At 37.4% G+C, this 24,527-nt stretch overlaps 1 protein-coding gene across 19 annotated transcripts in view; it reads right to left on the minus strand.

Annotated features, from left to right (window-relative positions):
- LOC139988330 (bromodomain adjacent to zinc finger domain protein 2B) overlaps window positions 1-24,527 on the minus strand; it is a 218,292-nt gene that overhangs the window by 10,695 nt on the left and 183,070 nt on the right. For 2 of the 19 annotated variants that reach the window (XM_072005585.1, XM_072005579.1), the window contains exons 6-19: window positions 19,055-19,282; window positions 17,837-18,022; window positions 16,836-16,998; window positions 16,688-16,705; window positions 15,658-15,901; window positions 14,805-15,066; window positions 13,535-13,917; window positions 12,500-12,814; window positions 12,052-12,326; window positions 11,553-11,634; window positions 8,228-8,791; window positions 2,527-2,592; window positions 1,906-1,950; window positions 805-858 (exon numbers count right to left, since the gene is read on the minus strand). In XM_072005585.1, the coding sequence (XP_071861686.1) occupies window positions 805-858; window positions 1,906-1,950; window positions 2,527-2,592; window positions 8,228-8,791; window positions 11,553-11,634; window positions 12,052-12,326; window positions 12,500-12,814; window positions 13,535-13,917; window positions 14,805-15,066; window positions 15,658-15,901; window positions 16,688-16,705; window positions 16,836-16,998; window positions 17,837-18,022; window positions 19,055-19,282 (2,885 nt within the window). Of the gene's footprint in view, window positions 1-804; window positions 859-1,905; window positions 1,951-2,526; window positions 2,593-8,227; window positions 9,077-11,552; window positions 11,635-12,051; window positions 12,327-12,499; window positions 12,815-13,534; window positions 13,918-14,804; window positions 15,067-15,657; window positions 15,902-16,687; window positions 16,706-16,835; window positions 16,999-17,836; window positions 18,023-19,054; window positions 19,283-19,648; window positions 19,713-20,198; window positions 20,453-24,527 lie in introns of those variants that run through there. The other 17 variants (XM_072005577.1, XM_072005578.1, XM_072005597.1 and 14 more) reach the window with 14 other exon arrangements.

Raw genomic sequence — 24,527 nt, forward strand, 5'->3', positions numbered from 1 at the left:
TCAAAAATACCGTGCACAAAACTCTTCTTTTACCCAACCACACTGTTCGATATTTCGACTACTATTTTTCAAATGATCACTGCGCTTTGATGTCCACACAGCGTTCTATTTACTAATAATATTTCTTTTCCATTTTTTCTACATATTTTATTCGTTATTTTGTTATTATTACGTGAGATGCAAGCATCTGGATTTTATATCGATATGAACGAAGCGAGAAAGAAGCGTCTTAGGATGCAAAATGACTGATATCACGGAGACGAGGTATAAACATCGTTGCCGAGGGACTGGTTAGTGAACGTGGATCTCTCGAAAAGCATTAGTGTCGTTCGCGTGGCGAAATTATTTTTCAATCATCGATAACTCGTGGAAGATGTAAGATTCTCGACGAGAAACCGACGAGTCTGGGAGTGCAGATTAATTTCAACTAGTGATGCACAAGTGAACCTGATAACTTTGAACTCGTCAGCCGGTCTACCTTTCGGCTACTCATCTTTTTAGCGAGCTATCGATTCAATCTTATCATATAATTTGCCATAATTAAGCTTGATAAAATGACAATAAAGCGATAATTCAATTTAAATAATAAGGTTATCTGCAAATTTGACAAATTATTGGCTTACGAAGAAGTATCGTATATGAATCAGGATTTAATCGATCGATTGTCAGACTGAGGATCAACGAGGATTTACTTTTTATTCCCTCGTTCTTTCACGTAAGCAGTGACGAGTTTAAAGTTGGTGAAAATTCGATTCGTTCCGTTTTAAGGAAGTCGTCTTAAACTAGATTGGGTATGAGACATACCAGCTCGACGGTGTAGAGCATCTCGCGCTGCTTGGTGAGCTCCTGCATGTACATCTGCGGCACAAAACATATCCACAGTCCACCAGTGCTCAAACTAACTTTGCGCGCTCACAATTAACAGTACATCTCGGTTTCTTTGACGCGCCTTACAATCACGTTGCAAAATTAAATCTCTAATGAGAAACAAATCTTCAAGTGCCTTTTTAAGAATTCCTTTTTAAAAATCATATAAAAAAGACTGTTTGACATCTGTGTTCATCATAGTGACCAATTCGTGATTATTATATTTAGATCGACGTCGATGGAAATTTTTTATTTTTTAATTTTATTTTTTTTTCTTTTATATAAAAAAACGTAGTTTGAATCGTAATTGCGTTACATTCAAGAAGATCGTCTAATTCCATACCGTAGCTACGTCAAGACCAAATTCACGCCTGCGTCACAAACGAACGGAAACGAAAACTCAAGACAAACCATAGAGATGCGGCAGTGTGCCGCGAAATCTACGTTCAAGAAACCACAGAGACGAAATTACAATGCTACATCACAAAACTAAAACAGCAAACACATGTAACAGAACTGTGTGACGTAGCGTGTGTCTGTGGAAATGACGAAGTAACCGATAATTTTGCATCTCCTCACCGTCGTGTAGCTTTGCTTTCGTATGAAAATCAAAGTCAAATGAAACAATTGTTAAATAAATAAATGAACAATTTAGAAAAAAAAAATACAATATAAAAACACCGAAAGAGATGTAAAATTTCAATGAAAAACGAAATCTATAAAGGTAACAATTAGTGAATGCTTAATTCAAATAAAAAAAAGGTATTAAAAAAAAAAGAAAAAAAAAGAAAAATATGGCAAAAGTGAAAAATGAACAGATAATATAATTCAATATTTAATTGCTTAGCAGATTAGTAAATGGAGAGACGAATGGACGTAAGCTGATTGTATAGGTCAAAAATATATAAAAAAACAGAAGCTAATATCTCTACGAAAGAAATAAAAACACTCGCACACACGCACACCATCTATTCTACAGCAATGAGACGACAGGCGAGAATGATGTTTGAAAATGATAGAAAATTTGCTTGCACTCACCTGTTCTTTCAGCATAACCGCCTGCTGCCGCTTCAGTTCTCGTTCCTGGGAAATCACAAGAGAATTCTCGTTGTCATTTTTCTCTCGTTCGTTAATTATCGTTCTTCTAAAAAGCAACTAACGAAGCTGCGGAGACGCAAGTATTTTCGCACGGGACAAAATAACGAAAAGACAGGGAGGAAGAGAAAGAAAGACAAAACGAAAGAAACTGAGGAGACGCAAAACGTGTGATCGTTGAACGAGCAAAAAGGAAATTCCTATGGCCAAATTGTTAACGACAAACTACCTTCCACTTTGAGAACAACTTTCCGTGCCGATGAAACGCCAATTTCCTTCCACGAATTAATGACAACAGGCTCTTTAAATGCTAGATTTTTTTGAAATACGAGAGAACAGAGGATAATTTTATAAAATTCGTAATCGAAAGCAAGAGTCGAGTAACAAGTTGGAATTTAATTTATCGTTAAATGAAGCGTAGCTCGAATAAAGTTAGGCAATGTCAGGGTCGGGGTTTTTTTCTTTTTTTCATTTTAATAAATTGCAGAGACGAGATAAAATACGAAGTGGGACGTTACAGTTTAGAGAAATCAGGCTAACGTGTAACAACGATTTTAGGATTACCTGTTGCTTCCGTTGTTGCTCTTCCAGTCGTATCTTCTCCACCTCTTCCTGCCGTTTTTTCCGAGCCTGCGCACATGCCATATACACACGTCACTCGCATCCATCATTATTTTTTGGAGGGTCAAACTTATACAATCATTTCTGCTTAATTTGATTTCTTATCTTTTTCGACCTTCGCGGGGGAGTTTTATCGTTTCGAATTCACAGATCGTCTATTTTTCCTTTGTCTTTTTTTCGACTTAACACGGGGGGAATTTCCGTAGATTCTACTTTTTCTTTTCTCTTCACCAACAATCACGCGATATTATCTATACTAATATCTATGCTAATGTCTATACTAATCGAAGGATCTTATTGGATGTTTATTTTATTTAAAAAAAAAAAGAACAACAAAAAGAAGAATTATATAGGAAGTTCTGTCACATAGATCTTATTCTTCTCTTGAAATATTTTCATCACATTTTCTTTTTCCATCGTTTCTCCTCTTAGATACCGTGTGCACCGCGTGTACCTCTATGAAATTTTCTTCTCTGCAAAGTCTAAAATTTCTATGTTGAAAATCTGCAGAAGCCCCGAGATTCTGATTGAAAATTGTTCTTTCGCGAGGTCTACCGATCTTTTTTTTTTGTGGAAAATTCGATCTCTTCGTGCTATTCGTAACTCAAACGCTACAGTGTACAAGCGAACTCGACTACGTTAGCAGAGTCTGTGACAGGGAGATAAGCGACTAATCTAGCGTGTCTAAATTCTAATTTCTCCAATCGAGGCTTGATATCGTCATTTTGGCCGGTTTCGGCTGATAAAACATTGTTCTCGAGATATAAACCTTCTCGATTTTATGAAAATCATGGTAATTCGGTGAATCCGTTTTTCTTCATAAACGAATACACGTAAAAATCGATCGAGTATGCCAATGAGCGGAGAATAGTAATGCAAATATAGGTAGTTACAAAGAAAATGTAAGACTTGGCTCGATATAAATCGCAAAATTAATTCTTTCCATGTTATATCGAGTTTTGTATTCGTTACATTTTTCGACCAATGTAAGATAATGTTTAAATTCCTGGTGAGAGATGGGTCGAAAGGTTTTTTTTTTTTTTTGTAACGACACTTGAAAATTTTAACTGCGGATTTATATACATTTATCTAAAGATGCAAAAATACACGCACAAATAGTGCAAAGATATATAAAACGTCTAAAGTATAATATAAAAGTATTTAATAGGTGAAAGAAACTTTTGTCTTGATAATTTGCAGAAACATTTGCAGCTTGTTGATTAATAACGTGGTCGATATGGTAATGATCTATCAAAAATACACGAAAAGCATACGTATAAAAGTACGTGAACCCATAAAATATCGAAGTAATAAAAGGAAAACACATCGAACATCATTTATAAACGTGAAAACAAATTTTTCTGCTTTTCATCGAGATGATCGATTTCAAGTCTTATACCGATTCCTGATGATTCTTTGTTCCTCTCGGTGAATATGTATTACAAATACACTGAATCTTAAATTCTTTTTGTAACATCCTACATAATTGGTCAACAAGTCGATCAAACCGAGATACAAATTAGAAACAGCTACGAGGACAGAAGTAATTGCACACATAAAAACGGTGTGTGTCGGAGTCACGGGACTCTTCACGGAAATCTCTTGCACCGGAATCTTCCAAGAAACAAAGAAAGAAAAGAAATATACTGGTGAAAAATCGTACGCATGCTAGTTCGTAGAAAATCTCGTGATAGAAAGAAGAAAACTGAAACGTGATGATAATATACAGATATAACGTGGTGAGAGTGACAGAAAAGAGAAATCGTAAAAACAAAGAAGAATGGAAATTGCGAACAGAGAGAAAGAACTGCAGCCAAGCAGAGAAGTCGAAAGAAACCGACGTGTTCCGTGTTCGCGAGGAAACCGCGTGACTGCACGGATCACGAAACGGAACATGGAAGAGAAGTTGAGGTTGAGGTTTTATCGAACGAAACTAAAAGCTTCTCACCAACTACCAGAGAGAAAAATATATAGACAACATATGAAATATTTAATTGATATAAATATATATAAAAAGTGTGTATATATATAATATATATAATAGTAATATGTATATATAAATATGTATATATTGTAAACCACCACCATAATTTGTACATGAAAAAAGACGAAAGACAAAATAACGTAGAAAGTGGAAAAGTGTTAAAAAAGAGAGTATAAGAGTAAATTTTAGAAGCGATTAAAAGAAGAAGAAGAAGAAGAAGAAGAAGAGGAAGAACGTGAAGAAGAAAATCGTGAGAAGAAAGAGAAACAGGAAGAGAGCGCATGCAGGAGCCAAGCATATATACTCGCCTTATGTATTATGCACATATTATAGTGATATTATATCGGAGTCGTATTAATCGCTGAAGCTGCTATATTGATAAAAATAGTAGAGTATTTGTTAATTAGAATGTGTTGTGGAACAGTAGCCTGTTTAAATTACAAAGAGTTCTTAATAGCTGTGAGCGTGGTTGGTATTCGATATATAATAATTCATAATCATAATGGTAATTAGAATAATGGCAACGGTAATAATAAAGAGCGATAATTATAAAGAGAGCGTAGGTACGATTAATCGAGTAGATAATATTATATGTTGCACGCGACAGCGTTTTCTCGACTTTAAATAAAGAGAGGGGCGAAAAAATAAAACGAGACATGAAAAAAAAAAAAAAATGAGAAAATTGAGAGAGAACGAAATAAAAAAGAACGAGATAAAAATAAAAAAGGAAAATTGTTGAGCGAGAGGAAAAGAAAGCGCTTGATTTGCACGGGCAGCGGTACTCGATAATCGGGTAGAACACGTAAAAATTTGAAAAAAATATGGCATGCTGGATAATCATGTAGCTAGCTGTTATTCTTGTATATATAGTGACAGGAGAAGCTAGGCACAGGATAGCATTGCGACAGTCGGTATTACAATATTTTTTTTTTTTTTTTTTTAATTTATCGTCATAGTTTCGCAGATATTATACATTCACGTGTAATTTAAGAAAAAAAAAAAAAAGAAGGTTTCTTGTGTTTTCTACGCATACTGTGTTAATCTTCGTCACAATATCGACGTCGAATCTCGAAACTTTCTTTCCGATGTATCAAGTAAATCGCTAGAAAAGTTCGACGATTCGTTTCTCGTGGCACTCGAGCCGAATTGAGCACCGTTTTAAAAATGTGCGTCCAAATGACCGATTAAAGAGATCGATTTACTGTAATCGACATAACGCGATTTGTCTTATACGAACAGTCGTTTAAATATTTGAAAATCCAAAGTAATTCCACCAAATTTCTCTCTTTTATTTTGACGATTTAATTTCACGGATTAAACACGATTCGTTTTGCCTTGTACAAAGTGATTCGCACAACGTGGTCTGTTATAAAAATGATCGACGTTTAAAAGAACTTCTTTTACCTTTCAATGATCATCAACATTCCTTTTTAACGATTTACCATATCTCTGTTTCAAGTTCAATCAAAATAAAAGACAGACGTGTATATACGTAACCATGTTCTTACTTTCGACAATATCGCGTTTTCTGTTAAATCAAAAAATCCTCTCCCAGATTACCATCGGTGCCAGATTACGCCATTAACTTTAAAAATTCTCACGTTAGTGACACCGCGTGAACCATCCTGCAAAACCCATCAACAGTTCCAACTTCATTTTCTCGCGTTTATTGCGTTTTGAAAAAAAAAAAAAAAAAGAAAAAAAAATGCCGAGAAGAGAAAGAAAAACGGACTCAATTTGGCGTGTGCCAGGGATGTCGATATTGTTATCACCCGGCGTCTCTGACCCTACAAAAGCACTGTGTGTGCATCTATATACGCGCTGGCGCGCACGTGCACACGCGTTATGTGTGAGTATGTGTGCGGCTGTGTATAGTGTGTGTGATGTGTCCTCTTTCATTCGATCGCTACGTGATGCACAGGTATTTTATAACGTGGCTACTGGTGCTCGTGTACCTGTTTCGTACCTTCGACCATCGCATTTTTCGACTCGTTACATCGTCTCGAAATCTCGAGAGAAAGTCTCTGTAGTTCGGCCAAGCCTTTCGAATTTCCATGGTAAAACCATCGCGAGTGATCCCGAGCGCACGCGACCATAGGGAGTAAACGGTTTAACAGCTCGAGTGGTAAAGTTTGATGGCCTAATAAGAAACAGACGACGGTGTCGCGTGTAAAACCCATCGATCCCGACCGACGAAAGATAATCTGAAAACGTTAAACGACACGATGGTGGCCGGTACGAGGCGTCGTTCTCGCGACAAGTGTTCGTCGAAGGGAACCCGGACCATCGTTCGAGCGATTAGAAATTATTGCAGACACTACGAAGAAGAAACGAAAAGACAAGCGAAGAGAACGTGTGAACCAGCACGCGGGAAAATAAGAGTAAACTCGTGGCTTGGTCAGACTGTTTCCAGAGAACCAACAAAAATCCCGAATTCGTTAATTAAAGGGAGACACGCGTGTAAATTGCGAACAGAGAAAAATGAGAGAAACATAAAGAAGGTCGATGATAAGGAAAAAAAAATATAAAAAAAGATTCACAGATGATCAATGTAGAAATGCCGGATGCAAACGATTGAGAACACACACAAAAAATAGAAGAAAAAAAAAAAGAAAAAAAAAAGAAAAACACGTGGTATGGTCCGCGAAATATGGTTCATGTGAAATACTTGGCGTGAGAAACGTCTGAAAGAGACGGAGTATAATATCTTACCTCTGATTTGTCACATCGTGATACACTTAATCTAGCAATGGACAGAGTAGAGACGGTGAAATGATCGAAGGAGCAAGTTGGGCATGGAGTAGAGAGGTTAGAGAAAAGATGTCGATCGCAAAAAAATGGGATGGACGACATAGAAAACCAGGCAATCGTAGTCTTACCTCGAGAGGTCCTTCGTCTGGGTCCTCGTGCAAATCGGAAGAAAAAAATAAATGTAGAGGAGACGGTGGAGAAAAGGGGGAGGAGGAGATTGAACGAAGAAATCACAAGGACGACGGTAACGCTCATTAGTGAACATGAAGTCGATGAGGGTTTAATGACGATGTAGGATCGTAGAATGCAGTTCGCGTCCCGCGAAGCGGGTTGGGGGACTCTCGAGCATGGAGGCAAAGGTGAGAGACAGCGGATTCTTCGAAAGCAATTAATCGAGAGTGCAACTAATGGACAAAAGATTCGCGGAAAGAATGGCAGCGGTGCCGGAAACCGGCTTCGGGCAAAGAACTTCTTCAGGGAACGCTCCAGTTCGAAAGTAATTTCGCACTCGACGAATCAATTTGCTTTCGCTAAATATACCAATACATTTTCTTCTAATTATATGAAACGAGACTCGTGTTGAGCGAAACGTTCTTCAAAGACAAGCGACTCCCTGGAAAATTTCAATATCACCGAACCATCGTTACAGTAGTGTCATTTGATTGAAGAACTTTGATACAAGTTCCAAATCAAAGAATCACTGCTTATGGATTCCTCACCAACCACAATTCCATCGTGAATTCCATCTGAATGTGACCAAAAACCTCGAGGACGCGACTCGCGATGGAAGGTTCCCCTGAAAGGGATGATCGAGGGCGGAGAGAATTTTGGGGTTGGTAACTCGATTTTTTTTCGAGTTATCTGAGGGTATTTCGGTGAGGGGTCGGGAGGCGTCATACGACATCTTACCTCCAGAAGCTCCTGACTTTGCGTCTGGGTCTGGGCCTGCTGAGTATTGTCCATGCTGGCGTTGGTGGTGGTGGTGGTGCCTGTGGACATGGTGCTGGAGATTGGCGGTGTGGAGAGCTGCGTCGGTTGCGACGTCGACGGGATGACCGTGGCGGAGGTGGTCGGCAATGGGAGAGGCGGTGGTGGTGGCGGCGGCACCACCTGCACCTGTGGCGGTGCCACCACGATGGCGGTGGGCAACGTGGTGCCGGTGGTGCTACTGTTGGTGGTGTTGACGGTGTTTAACACCGTATTGTTCGTCACCAACGACGTGACGGACGCCAAATTCGACGACGATGAGGGCAGGCCGGACTTTTTTGCGACCGAGTCCTCGACATCAGAATGCTGCATCATGTCGCGGTTCCTCCAGCTCTCCGCGATGCTTTCCCGATTCTTCCAAATGGTGGCCACCGTGCTGCTAGCCAGACCCAGCTCGCGCGCCACGTCGCTCTTGCTCTTACCGCGTTCGATCTCTTGGATGATCTTCATTTTCTGCTTGATCGTGAACGCTAGCCGCTTTCGACCCTGCGTTTGTAGGTTTAGGGATGCCCAATAATCGATCGTGTTAATCGGCGGTACGTGATTACGTGGTGGTACGCGTGCGAGTGATACCCGTCGCTCTTTTCGACGACGGTGGCCCGTCCTTCGTTCGAGGAGGACGTTCGTAAACAATTGTTTTGAGCAACTTGGGTGAATGATCGTGGTGGTAGTGGTAGTGGTCGTGATGGTGGTGGTAGGTGGTGGTTGGATTTCTAGCGTGGTCTCACTGTGAAGAGGATAGGCTGAGCCTTTTTCGAGCTTCGTAACCAACTGAAAGTTGGAACAGAACAAACTAAGAGGCTCTACACCAGCGATCTTACGATTCTTCAACGCTATACTCTTTCTTTTCTTTTTTCTCTCTATTCTATACCGTATTCGTCGTATTTTCTACATAAAAATTGACTCTTTGTTTCTCCCTCGATCGTCGGTGTAACAAAAATGATTTCTAACGTAAAGAGAAATAGAATGAAACATAGGTGGAAGGGGGAAAAATCGATTAGGATCGATTATACAAGTGAACTGGGCATCCCTAGGCCGCGTTTCAGCTGGTTAATTACATGTATGTATTTTCTCTATCCCTCTCCTTTCGGCTGACGTTCTTTCATCTCCTCAAACGTCTTGCTCTGCACGGGGTAACTGCGTGTTGCGTGTGTTTTCAACAGAGGGGGACCAAGGTGGACACGTATGTGATGTATAGTGCGTGTGAAGGTGGATGCAAGTGAATGCGAAGGAACGAATGAGCGAACGAGTGACAGAGTGATTGAAAATGGGCGATAAGGTCTCGATGGGGGTTTGGTCTGTAGTTTTCGTGTGTCTCGCTTCCTCGGGCGATAGGATATTCCGTTCACTTTGGATATCTTTTGGAAAAGCTATCACAATGGATGGGCTATTAAAGTTTCTACAGTCGCGTATCTACTCGCGTCGATTTTCGGTCTTCGCCGCGGAAAAATCCTCGAAAATGTTCGACGACACAGTCGAGGATATTTCACGAGATCGTAAACTTGATTTCTCGCACCACGAATCATTCTTTCACCGATGTTCGACGAGCGAGAAAGGAACTTCGTCTGGTATTCGAACAAGCGGAGAAGTTTTCCGGGCGAAGTACGCTTTCCCTTTGCGCTCTCGAGATCGTGTACATGTCGATTTTCTTTGTCCTTTTCCTCCATATTCCCTCTATTTCATGCTAAATATTTCTACCAACTTCTCTGCGTTTTGTCTGTTGAACGAAAGAAATCGAATCGTGTACACGATCCAGAGCGCAGGTTCTATACGTTCGAGAGAAGGAAGCTAATCTAAATGGATTCTGGTTCTAACCGATTAATCTAACTTCTCACACGATCATTCGCCGTCGATCTATGTGAAATCAGGTGAGAACAAACTATACGACGACAAAGATCGATATATATGAGACTGTCTACAGCGCACACAAAAAGCACCGGGAATTATGCATCATCGAGTTCACGTACACGACTATGGGAACACATCTCGGGCAGACTATCTCGACACGTAGGTGGAGCGAATTATTATCCACTAAAAATATCGAAACCACCGGAAACATCGATGTTTTCAATTTTATATACGCCAACAACAATATCCTTTTAGTCTACTTTTATTTATATCCTCTTTCTATACTATACAACTATACAAGTATCGAATACGAGAAGAGAATGCTATACAAGTTTTGCTAAATCGTTAAGAATTTTCAATTACCCAATAAAATTGTTCTAATCGTTACAATTAATATCTATTTTCATAATTTGTAAAATCGAAATGCTTGTAACGATATGTAAAATTTAACCAATATATAGAAAATAAGGGAACAAGAAGCAATTGGAAATTCAAACATCGACATCGTGGCCATCTCGATTTTTCTCCACAGTTCTTTCCTCCCATTCTCTCGTACATTTTCTCTCGCTCATTCTCTCTCTCTATGAAAGCTGCACGGTTCATCGCGGTTCTCATCAATGAAACCCAAAGACTGTCGGGTCGATTCTCGCCGTGTGGAGGACCCGGAAGCGAGATGCAGCCACAAACGATCCTCGATGGAAAACGACTAAAAAGAAACGCGTTCTCGGCTCACTGGCGACGAGGTGCGTAAACGAACAGAAAAATGTATCGAACACAAAACTAAAAAAAGAAACTTTGGAACTAAGGGGTACGAGATTAGGTGGAGAAATTGTTGGTACAGTATATTAGTTTGGAAGAGACTCTGGGAGGACATGCTGGGTTCTCCTGTCACTATTGCTAGCGATTCTCGATCGTCTATAGGGGTTCTTGGTTTTCGTGTGTCCTGGGACATTTTTTCTCTGTTTCTTCTCATTTTTTTTTTTTTTTGTTTTTTTTCTGTTTTTGGTTGGTTGTTTGGAATACGTAATGGGTGGTTTAAGGGGGTTTCACATATATGCGAGTATATAAAAGTTTTTGGAGTTTTACAAGAATATATCCACTGGAGAAGTATATATATATATATATGTATGTATATATATAATGTACAAATAGATGTATATATAATATACGTATATAGATATAGATAATATATATATATACATATATGTATATGTATAATATAAATACGACACACACAGAGAGCATGCGACACGCACGACAGGTGGACAAAATACAAAAAAACGTAATAGGTATCCCAAATAGAGTGAGAGAACAGACTCCTTGTGAATGAAACAACGAGAATCGAGACAAAATGTGAAAAGGAAGTAAACACTGTCATAAAAGAGGGGTTTCAACTTACCTCGAGCAGCTGTTGATTTCGAATCTCCCGCTCTCGCCTTACTGCCTCCTGCCTTTCTGTTTTCTCTTGCTCCTTGATGAGCCTGCAACGGGAACACCATTAAGTGATCAATCATCACCCTGATAAATATTAAACCCTTTATGGCCCGATAGTATTTTTCTAGAAAGAAAAGATTCAAACTTACAAAGCGTATAAACTTCAAAACATAAAACTATAATATGCAAATTACGAATTGCATTGACGAAAGAAATACATTGTCCTATTATATCAGCATAGTTGCGTGAACTGAAATTCGATCAATTGATCTATCGTTTACATAATTGATAAATATTTAACCTTCTGCGGTCCAAGTGTTTCTCTAGAACGAAGTAATTCCGCTATTTGCAACTGGGTCGAAACTTAAAACTAGAATTACGAATTGGGTTAATGAAGTGAAGAGACACTGCCTTATCGATATACATCGTTATATTTATATTTAAAAGGATATTCAATGATTTACCTAGCTTGCTCCTTGTGCCGTTGCGCCTCCTCTTTCGCTAGCTTTTTTGCATATGCCAGTTTCTCCCTCTCGTACTGATTGTTTGTTCGCACGTCCCTGAAACCACCTGCGGCTCTCAACTCCTCCAATCTTCTCGCAACTTCCTGAGCGCCCAACCTAACGAATTCCGCCTCCGCGAGACCCATCGTTGGCTGCAGGAATTCACCCACAAGCGGACGAGACGAGAACGAAAAGTTTGCCGTCGTTAAGTCGGGTGGATTCTGTTGCTCCAAAAACTACAAAACACAATTCCAATGTAACATAATCACGTATATATATATACATATAAAAACTACAATCTTTCAGTCCAAAAGAACGAGAAAAAAATATCAAATTAAAATGGATGAAAAATCAATAACGAAGATATTAAAGGAGGAGAAAGAAATCCTTTTCAAGAAAAGGAACTAACCTTTGCCAAATCCGGACTACTCCTGAACGTCTTTCCACAAGGACTATAATAAGACACGTCACCCTTTATCACCCCTGACTTTCCTAATCCCTTGATGACGGTCTCTCGCTTCCAGCCACGCTCAAGCGGCACCTGGAGATCCCTCTCGCTAGGCTTCACTTTTCTTCTCTTCGCGCTAGACACGCCATCCGCGTTGTCGTCGTCGGTGTCCGTCACAACGTCGGTGTTGCTGCCGCTCTCGCTCGTCACGTCCATGTTACTCTCCTCACCGGATACCTCGAGCACCTTGTTCTTCATCTTCTCCTGTAAAGACCGCTATATAGGGAGCATGGTTTTAGTGGAAAATCATAAGTGAAAAAAACAAAACTGTCCGCGCCCGTGGTTTTCGCTTCGATTTTTTGGTATTTCTTCCTTCGTGATGCCCCATCTGCTTGAAATTTCACTTTTACAGTGAAAATTAATGTAGCGGTGCTCGTTCAAATTCTGATAATTTGCAATTCTCGCGAGACTAGTAGCAATTTCGTTTTGCACAAGAGTACTCTTGAACTCTTTGACGAGTAAAGAGAATCTGGCAAAAGTAAGAGAAATATTACGTCCTCTCCACTGTCTTTAGATTGTACATCTCTTTTGAGTACAAAGAAACAAATAGAGCTTAAATAGACATTTGTTCGATTAATTAAATATCATAATGAGGGCACTACTTTGAGCATTTTGTTACATATGTTTATATATTAGGCGCATTCTGTACACTGTTAAATTTCCCGTAAATACCATAGTCATTAGATTACATTAAGCTGAAAACACTGAAAATAAGTAACAGAGGACAACATTAGTGAATGAGTCATTTGAGTCTGGGCTATACAACTCTATCGACATTTGAACGAGCACTACTGTAACCGTAGCTTCAATAAAATCAATAAATCAAGATGTTTAAAACTCATCGAACTTAGAAATTGCGTAAAACGAAACAAAGAATATACCCATTTAAAAAAAATCGAAAAATTATTTCCATAATGTATTTACCATGAAATTTACCTGATTCTTATCATCGGTCTGGCCAGTGGCAGTGGCATGCAATTGAGCAGCCAGAATATTCGACCTAAGTAACGAGACCTGATGAGACAATGGCACACTAGGATCCAAAGTGGGCGTCGGTTTGATTCCCAAAGCTCTACTCTGAGCTAGTAACGAGGCCACCGTATTCTTCTTCGGTTTAGATACTCCACGGCCCAAGTTTCTCGGCCGACCATCTTTATGGTGGGTGGTACTGGCGCTCTCGCTCTCCTCGCTTCCGCTGCTCGGTCGTTGAGGTGAATCCGCTGCAGCGAACAGTTGCGCCAAGGATGGACTCGGCGATGCTGGCACCGGTACGGAATTCTGTGGTACCCTTCGAGGCTTCGGTCCTGGCTTTCTTCTCGCTAGTTGTGAAAACAGTCGGTTTATACGAAATATGGTACAAGATTTTATTTGAAACTTCGTAGTTAAAATTTTTTTTTTGCATTAAAATTTGTTTTCCAGTTCGCAATGGATGACACTCCAGCTCAAAAGTTTGGAGCATGTTAACATTTCAAAAGAAATAATGACGTCCTTAATTAAATAACTATTTTATTCATAATTCTCTTATAGTGTTAAGATTGTAATTAATTATATGTAAAAATGAAACCTGTGTGTTATAATTATAATTCTTATTTCTTAAAGAAATGTATAAAAAGATTTGTTTTGTGGAAAAAGCAAAAGGTGCTCTAACATTTTGAGCAGCTATGTACGTCAAACTCTTATTGGTCATTGTCACAAATTTATCAAATATATCAACACATCCATCAAACAGTCATGGACAATCTACGTGTCACAATTCAGTGACATTACTTTATCAGGTATGAATGAAGTTTCAGTTATAGCAAAAGTTCCTCTTTTATCGATCTAAAACTGGAAATCAAAATCTAAATCTAAAATTAGAATCAGTTTAACTCAAGACAAATACATTTATCTTCAAGTTACTAAGTAACTTGTTAAAATAGAGTGTTTCATATATAAGAAGTATGAAAAGATAAAACATTCATAGAAGTTTTTGTCTCGTTGTTTTTCTCAGTTGCAGTAGATTATTATAAATAAGCATTATTCGCAGCCCTCGTTACTAGTACTTTTATTTCGATTCTTTGCATTATTTTATTATTCGGCTCGGTTCTATTGACTGACCCTATAGTGTATATGATTACTGTTGTCGTTGCGAATGGGTCAATCTATTGAAGAAACATCGTCTGATGTTCTTGAATCATTTGGATTTTTGCGCAAATGTAGTACTTACAAGTTCGATCGGAGGCGAGTAACGACTGACTTAAATTACTGAGCTGACTGAGCGGCTGACTGCCTGAAATCGGCGAGCTACTGCTCGTCGTCGAGGGTTTCAGCGAGAGGTTCAGCGGCGCGTCCGAATCATTCGAATTGCTCGCGTTAGTGGTTGTTGTATACGACGATGGCGCTGGTAAGGCAGAGCCGTTTGTCGAGTGTGCCGGCAATTTGATCACCTCTACGCGATCCACCGACTCCCTATAATCGTTCGATTCGGTCTGAAAGAAATACAAACGACAACATTACATCCAGTACTCTCTTCTTTGGGATTTAACTTTGAAATTCTCTATTCTAAGCTCTTCAATTCAGCCAACCGACTATATTAAACAGATTTAATTCTTGATTGATACTGTCGAGTGCATGGAATGCACTATTCACAAGATATCTGATGTCAAATAGATCAGGAATAATTAATATTTTATAGGATACATTGTCCTCGAGATATTTGGTATCAAATATATCAAGGCTACAGCGATTCTTCCACTCACTATAGCATAATTAGTATTGTATAGAATGCACCATACGACATATAACATTTATATTTATCTATTCTATTGCAAATTTTCAAACGTTTATAAATATGTATACTAATGTGTCTTAATCTTTAAAATCATACAGACTTTTCTACTAGAATTTGACTTTGCTAACTAGTCTTCTCTTCAATTATTTGATGAACCTTTAATTAGAAAATTTATACATTTCTTGGCTGAAAATACACAGATTCCACCCTAAGATAAATTAACTATATAACTATTTTTTAGACCACTTCCATTCTATCATAGCATTCTAAAATAGAAAATGATAATTACCCCCGTGCGATTATATTTTCTCGGTTCCATCATTAACGAAGATGTCGTGGTGTTTGTCTGATGAGCACTCAGAGCAGGTACCGGCGGTGGATGAACACTCACACTAGGTGTGTCTAAGGATATAGTCTTCTTCCTGCCGCGATTCGTTGTGCCAGGAACCTTTGGACCGACTATGCTCGACGTGTACTTGATAATCTCCGTATCAGGTGGCAGACGTACACCTCCTAATATACTGCTAGGATCGCTAAATAAATATAATTTAAATAATCATTTAGATCATTCAATCTCTTGTTTACATTTCGACCGAATCTTGTAAGATTTACGAATGAGATACTTTTACGTAAATTTTCAAACCATGCGTTTAGTAGCCCTTCAAGCACACGATTATCGTAAACTGAATTAATTATTGTAATATAGATATAACTAAATAAGATTGATATAAAAATAATTTTATAATCAAAGAATCATTCTATATAATAATAAGAGCTTATAATATAGCATCAAAGTATTAGAGACGAATATGCAAAAGGATGAATGTAATCTATGTCCACAAAGGGCTAAAATGTTAACCGCGCGTAAACGTCTTTTTTTCCGCGACTATTTTGAATATTAAATGCAACGGAACGTGCGACTAGTTAAAGGACAAATTGTTTAAAACGGCGCGACGTTAAGGGCCATCGAGCAATCATAACAACGAAATTACACGGTTACAAGCATCGTATGAAAGTTAAATGAACAGGAGAGTGCCGGTAGCGCGGAATTCACGGGGGAGAGAGAGAGAGAGAGAGAGAGAGAGAGAGAGAGAGAGAGAAATGGAAATAGAGAAAAATACCCCATGAATTGTGAATAACAAATATCGATCGTGCACGAGCATCTCTTTCGATTCGTTTTGTTTTATCTCCTTCCTCTTCTCTTTCATTTTTATTCATTTTACGTATCATTTTCTTTTCTCTTTTCTTTTTTTCTTTTTTAGATTCGTCGTTGTTATTAATATTTTTACTTTTTTTGTTCGTTCTTAACGATCTCTCACCTGCCCTCTTTCGCAGAACTGTAGGCGTATCGGCAAGCGTGGAAAAATAATTAATGGGAAACGGTAAGTGCGCTGCGGACGCGGGGCGTCTGTTAAAAAATAATGAAAACGGGAAAACCATCGATTTAACGAGCGTGCACACTCGTACCTGACAACGTTCGTTTGCGAATTCGGCGTGCTGCTGGTCGACGTGCTGTGATGAGACGACGTGACTGGTGCTTGAGTCGAAACCGGTAAACTGCTGCCCGTCATACTCGGCGTCGTCGAGCTGCTACTACTCGCTGGCATCTTGTGACTCTTGCTTGACTTAGCTTTTGGTTCATAGGAAACAGACATTTTATCATTTTTCATTCTTTTGTACGTACTAACAAGTACGAGAATAATAGAAGAAATTTCAAAAGTTTGACTAAAAATTACTAAGTTGTTTAACTCTTTCGTTACCAGATACGTGTAATTACGATTCTTATAACAAAGAACGATTCATGGTTGTCATATAAAAAGAATTCGTATTTTCTGAAGGAATACAGTATAACTTCATTTATCTGAATTAATTTCGATTTGAAGGTATTAATTTTCACTATTATTTATAATTTTTCATTCACATTGAGGCCTGGCTTACATTCAGATAAGTAGATTAAGTCAGCAGGAGTTCGTTTAATTAAACATAACTAGAATTTCGTTGGAATATATAAATTAAGTTCAGATGAATGCTGTTTTACTATAGTTTTTGCAAAGAGCAATAAAACCAGTGCTATACTTGTGATAGTGACTTGTGTGTACAATTATTTTTAAAAAATATGGTTAAAATATTGCGTTTGCTTCGTTGACAAGAGATAAGCTACTAAAAGCACCTTTTATAAATAAAATTGCAAAAGTATTTTATATGTTTAGAGATATAATTAGATAATTTAATTATACGGTACTAACGCAATTACGCGTGTTTGATACAGTGTATTTATCACGTGACTGTATTTTTTCTAATTGTTGTAGCGAAAGAGTTGAACAAATTCTGAAGAATTTTGATCTCGTGTAATTTCAGTAATTATATAATGAAATTGACAACATTTAAAAAAATATAAAGTATAAAGTAATGAACAGGAATAATATTAAATAAGGAAGAATGAAATATTGTAAATTTATGATACTTACACTTACTAGATTTGTGGGACGATAGGGACGGTGGGTTAAGTAGAGAGGCAGGATAGGGTGGCAGAAGGCTCTCGGCACCAGGCGGAAATCCGGGTAGCCCTGCTGCTCCTTGTAACCTCGCGAGGTAGTCCTGTGCAGCTAAATGTGAGGCCATTGTCCACCATGCTGCACTAGCAGGATTGATACCTACAAATTTCAAATTGTTAGCTTCATTTTCACATTGCTATCTTATCGTCATTCATAACCATAATCACTTTATTATCGTTCATTCTATTGTGTTCCTTAAGACATTTTCGATACAATGGTATTTTCCTACCGTTAAAAAATGTTTAAAATTGAAGAAACATATGAAAAAATTGTTATTGATATGCAGATTTCTTGTTCCAATTTCACCTTTTGCTTGCAAAAACAGGAGTGAGATTGAGACATAAAAATTCGAGAACCGCAGCAAATTAACCATGTATTACTAACCCAGATACGCTCGAATTTCTCTTGTATGATGTTTTTGTAAATATTCATTTGTTTGTATTAATGTCGAACATATCAGTTAATATTTTATGATACTGTTTATTATTCGTTTATTGTTTGAAACACGCAAACAAAGGAATGACATTAAATTGTCAAAACTCATGAAATGAAATTTTAGGATGATGACAAGCATATCTATGTTAATGCTACACTGAATTATTTTAAATTGAATTATTGATTTAATTCATACATTTAGTTTACGAATAAAAAATATGAACTCCTATGAAATTTCACAACTGAAGACACTGGTGCAATATGGAGTCAGCTTTATTGTTCAGTAACTTAAGTAAACCAATAAAAACTAACTCAAAATTAATCAAAATCAAATTCACAAAATAGCTAATATTACAACTATCAATATTTTGAAAATATTCAAGTACAGACAGATAATGGAAGTTTATTTTATTCCTAAATCAAGTAAAATATTAGGATATGTAATAGAAAACTACCAGACTGTCTATCGAATTTTAAAATTTCTATAAAAGACAGGCTAAACTTACCACTGATTTTCCTCTACGGGTTTCATGTAAAACCGTTAAATATGAAACCTATACCGTTTTTCCCTTTCCAGGCAATACAATTTATATATTTCTACTGCTACTTTTGTATTCCTGTAAACCCTCCAATTACACAGTCCATTCTATACTAACATTGATATCTCTATAATGTGTAGGATAACAACGAAATTACCTAAACTCGCAGCCTGACTGGCAGCTACACTCAGAGTACCAAGGCTGCTATGGGAGTATGGAGGTGGTGGTGGAGCGGAAGCTGGTGTGTGGCCCCCGAATCCGGGAGCAGAGCCACCACGGCCCAAGATGGCATAAGCCGATGGTAAATGATGGGCCCCCAATCCATACCCACCCGGCATTCCGCCGAATAGCGACGAAGCTGCACTGTCGCCTCGAGGCCAATACGCTGCAATCAAAATCAAATTGGCACGTTCAATTACACTTACTTACACGAGTGTAGAGATATTATTGTTTAGTTCCTTTGAAAAACAAATTTCTATTAGGTTATGTATGTTTATGATTAAATATACAATATATGTATACAGGAGTAGTTTTCTATGGAATATTTTCATGAGTCATTGCATTATTAATAAGATAACTAGAACATGAAACGTTTAGTTTGTGCTAAATATCGTAGGTGTTCCAATACTTATTAGACGCCATCGTCGATATGAATTCATTTTAAATTGAACTCTATTAATATACCAATTATCGTACCAATCACTTATAATCGTCTTATTAATTAATAATATATCATGCTTTTTATACTTACCAATATCTGTAGGTAATTTATAGTGATATATTGGCATATTCCATTTTTTCTTGCTATGGTACAGCTGGGACATTTAATGTATTTTTAAGTTTTAATATTGATGAGAGATTTTACCCATTACTTTCTAATATGCAAATTTATGAATAATTATTCTAAAGATGTTACACGAAAAAATGAAAATAATGCTTGTTCTGCGTGTTCCTTGAGTGGTAAAATAAATAAATAACAGATATGTTACCGCCGTAAGAAAACAACGCCTATGAGGGATGTACTTTCGATTTACAACTGCGATCGATATTGCGAATCTTCTTTATATATTGCGATATATAATATTGCGATAACTTCATTGCGAATCACACCTATAAAGCTGTACGTAGAAGTAGTCTTATTTACATAACCTTCAAATTCGATCATTTCGGCAATTATCTACGATCTTACAACACGTTTCGGTATTTTCTTATTCAATTCCGTTATTTGTTACTATAATTTTATTGTTATTATTACTACTACTACTGCCAATTTGAATACTATTATTATCATACGTATATACAATTGAAATAAATTTGTCGCTTCTGTGCATCCTGCTAGCCATTTTTCAAACCACCTACTTTCTTTAGTCTTGAGGTGATTATGCTATAGGGTGCCAAAGAAATACTCGACGGTGTTCAACAGTATATTTATTTAACAATCCTCGCTTTCAACTCGTTTCGTATAATTGTCAATTCCAACTCACTATTCTCGCTTCTTCGTCACAACTCGACTATTCTCACTTCGCAGTTAAACTCGACTGTTTCCTTCGTCCGATTTGTTTCTTTTGTCGCCCTTCAATATCCCCACTACGCACTCGTTCGTTAGGCGTCCGCCACTGTTGCCACGTATTCCTTCCAAATATTCAGCGGAAGGATCGTAGGGATATCGGTGGCTCATTAGACCTGTCGACCTTACGCTTCGCTGGTATACTTTGTGTACCGACGAAACCGTTAGAAAGTTTTGTTGTCGAATGCCGCTGCAGTTTAAAGCAAATACTACAAGATAGAAATTTGACACTTTGATACCTCATTGCCGAAAATACATGCTACTAATTCCTAACCATCGTTGAAGTAATTGTTAAAGATTCCATTATTTAATTAAATGTTTAACTAACAACGAAACGGGAGAGTAGGAAAGAAGCTTCAAATTTTCATTACCAATACTAGCTGCAAACATTGTTGAGCACTCAGATTCGTACTCGTGTAACACGATACTGGTGCATACACGCACACACCCGTCGGCAATTCCAGTTAATTAACCAATTATCCGCGAGCGTCATACGCAATTGATTTACCTCCCGGAATTAAATATAATTCAGTGCGGGAGGCTCGCAGAGCGCCAGCACGTACGTACGGCGTTCCCGAAAAATATTTGTAAATTCGGGAAACGAAGAGATAATTAGAGGACCGGCCAGATATTTCGCCCTCGTTATGTAACCCCGTTAATGGACGCTGGAAACTCCGATCGCCAACGATGTAAAAAGATTGAAATGCGCAAGAACAACCTGACTACACACAACCCAAAATCTGATAGTTTAAATATTTCGAAAATCATTGGCTTAGAAGATTAAAAATTTCAATACCTTTTCCGTAATTAATGAAAAGAAAATTCCAACAGATTAATACAAAATTTAGCAATTTAATTAAAACGGGAAAAGAGGAATACCTTAGAAATTATCAATTCAGAAGATTAGAAGTTTCAGTAACTTTTCAATAATCGATGAATGGAAAATTTCCACAGGTTTCGTTCAAAGATTTAAGAAAGAAAGAAGAAAGGAAACATACTAATCCTTTGCTGCGAATTTTTCTTTGGTGTTAGCTGCGCTTTTAGAATTTCCATTCTCTTTAATGTCTGACACGTCTTATATGTTTGTGTCTTTTTTTCATATACAGTAGAACCCCATTTATTCGAATCGATCCGGCAATGAACAATTCGTATAACTGGAGTTCACATGATAGGAATTGACAAATTTTCTTCACCATTTATTATTCTTCACTCGTATAATATGACTTCAGTTAACTAAAATTCCTCTGAGATAAATGGAATTGCGCCGTAGGTTTACTTTTATTTTTCAAATTGGTAATAACCTACACCAATTGTTAATAACCTATCGTTATGCCAGGATAACACTAACGTTTGACCGATTAAATTTCCCTAGTACAACGAAATATCCCTATCGAGGCGATTAACAATTAAATTGTTATCGTCTGTATCAACGATCGTAATGATACGCAGAACGGGAAGCGAGGAATAAATTGCAGTGTACACATTGATGGAACTCGTTATGATGATGCCGTTTAGGTGAGATAAATAAAAACGGCGGATGTCGATACTTTCTAATTTTCATGAAGTGCTAACGATTTTCATAAAACCTTTCTTTAACTATACGACTGTGATTAAGCATCGAGGATATCCTACGGTCCCTATGAAATTACCCTAAATCTCCTCTATTACGCGTTCTTGCCTTGAATAATGATAGTGCTTTGACTGGCTGCGATTACGTTCCGTACTTATATACGAAGCTGAGCTTCTATTTTTTCCTTTTAAGTAAAATCATCAATGAATACAGATAGCTGTAAGTATCGGTTGAATGAAATTATACCGAAGGAGACGATTCAACTTCAATGGCAAATAATGAACTTGAATCGAACTGAAACTAAACTGTATAATCGAAGCTTCCATTCGACATTTTTTTTAGAAATTAAATGTAATGGAGACGCACAGAACTAGTTAATCGTTTGATTCCTGACAAATTAAACGCTAGTCATATATTTTAATATTAAAGTTTTATATAAAGATTTATACTCTAAACAGTTAGCTAATTAATGATCATTGCAAATATCTATTGCTATAATTTAACGACTAGTACTTTCTTAAGTAGAAAACGATAATTAAGAAGAGGCATAGCCCTTAGACGAGCAATAACCTGAAGCATTTATTAATTTTTATACATCTGTGGAAATATCTGAAGTATTTGTCTTTACATTGTTGCCATATTGACCGATGAATTTAATGTGCGCCACTAACCTCTACGTTCATAATTGCATAAGAACATTGGATAAATTTTGCAATAACTTTAATTACAATAACTTAAAAAACAAATACTATCCTATGCGACAAACAGCGCTAGAACGACAACTTACATAATTTTATACTTGTATAATTGCGTAAATTAATGTATGCGTATGCAACATGCAAATGCAAATAATACAACCATGACTGGTCAACGATATGTAAAAGCACGAGATTACATAAATAATCAGTTTGCGAGATCTTTCGTAATTTCACTCATAGATGCGAAAAATTAAGAATGCTACATGCAAATATATGTAAAATATTTCTTTTATGCTTTCAAAAATAAATTTCCTATATTTTTCTAAATGAAATGAATTATCGTTATTAATATTGAATCGTGTATAGCGTCAGAAACTGAATTAAAGTCTATTCCTGAGATTCTTGGTCCATGCATGTGAATAGTTAATCTTTATTAATCGAATTAATAATATTATACCGTTGAATAAAATTTTATCTACCATTCAGAAATCGACGATCAATCGACCTTGGAATTCTTTCACCAATTTTTCGTTAATCGAAGAACGAATCGAGTTTGATCGAGTTCTCGTGTTTCTACAATTTATTATTACAAACGTGGTCGTAAATGTACCATAGATTTTCTACGAGTAAAGCGGCCTTGAGCAAGGCCGTGGCATTGAAATCCAAGCGCCGCTTTAATTTATACCGGACGTTGAACCCTCGGCTGGCTTACACGACTACTTCACCGACTGGAGCAACTGCATAATACTCCAGCTGCATATATACATACTATACATACGTGTTATGTACATATGTATAACTATATATATATTATACATATGTGTATATACATATATATGTATGTATGTATACATAGGTGTACGTACGTAGTACGTACGCACGCGTTACGACGTTTTACATGGTGGGAAATTGAAATTTTATCGCGATGGATTTTGTCTCTTCCCCGCTTGGTTTCATTGCAATTACTTTGTTCTCACGATTTTTAACTTTTCTTTCACAGAGTTTTTCTATCTTTCCACGTTTTCATGGTATGCAGAACTAACGGGACAAGATTTTTTTGATTCGCTACAGTTGCCGAAGGTAACCTCAGGTTAATTTAAAAAATTGTACTGTACGAAGTTTATGCGATGATTGGAAAATGTTTAAAAAAAGAGACAGAGAAGGCTAAAGGCAAAAGAGTCGTTGATAAAAAAAAATAACAAGGGAGTCTGTTAAGGTTAGAATCGTTAAAGCGGTCAATATGAAAAATTCGTAACTTCTTCATATATGTTTTTTTGGATGCACTACGATACATTTTCGAGAATTTTCTATGATACTTTGTCAAGTATATACACATATTAGATAAAGATATTAAATTATATAATTTCATTTATTTTCATTGTATCATTTTAATCTTTTTGGTTACCGATACTGCCAATAAATATTCCGATAAGGTCTGTTAATAAACACCACATATAATACGAAACAGTTAAGAGATAGTTGCAAGAATTATACGAGACACGGGAATTACATTTCTGAACTTACTCTTTCGCTCATCCTCGCCAAGTACGTACATAACATTTTTTTACTCGACTTTTAATACAGTCACAAATTTCTTGCCTTAATGAGCCAGCGACGGTGAACGAGCTGTTACGTGCTTTCCTCTTTAACGTAGATGCTTTAATGGCAATCCATTATTCGAGTAACCGAGCGACCAGCGTGCAAGACAGAGAGAGACGGCGCACATTAAGCCAGTCCGCCATTTTCGGGACCACGGACTGCGCTCGCCGCGCCAACTTCCGTAACGATTCTCGAT

Source organism: Bombus fervidus, chromosome 6 (assembly GCF_041682495.2).
Source record: "Bombus fervidus isolate BK054 chromosome 6, iyBomFerv1, whole genome shotgun sequence".
In the NCBI taxonomy this organism is placed as follows: Eukaryota; Metazoa; Arthropoda; class Insecta; order Hymenoptera; family Apidae; genus Bombus; species Bombus fervidus.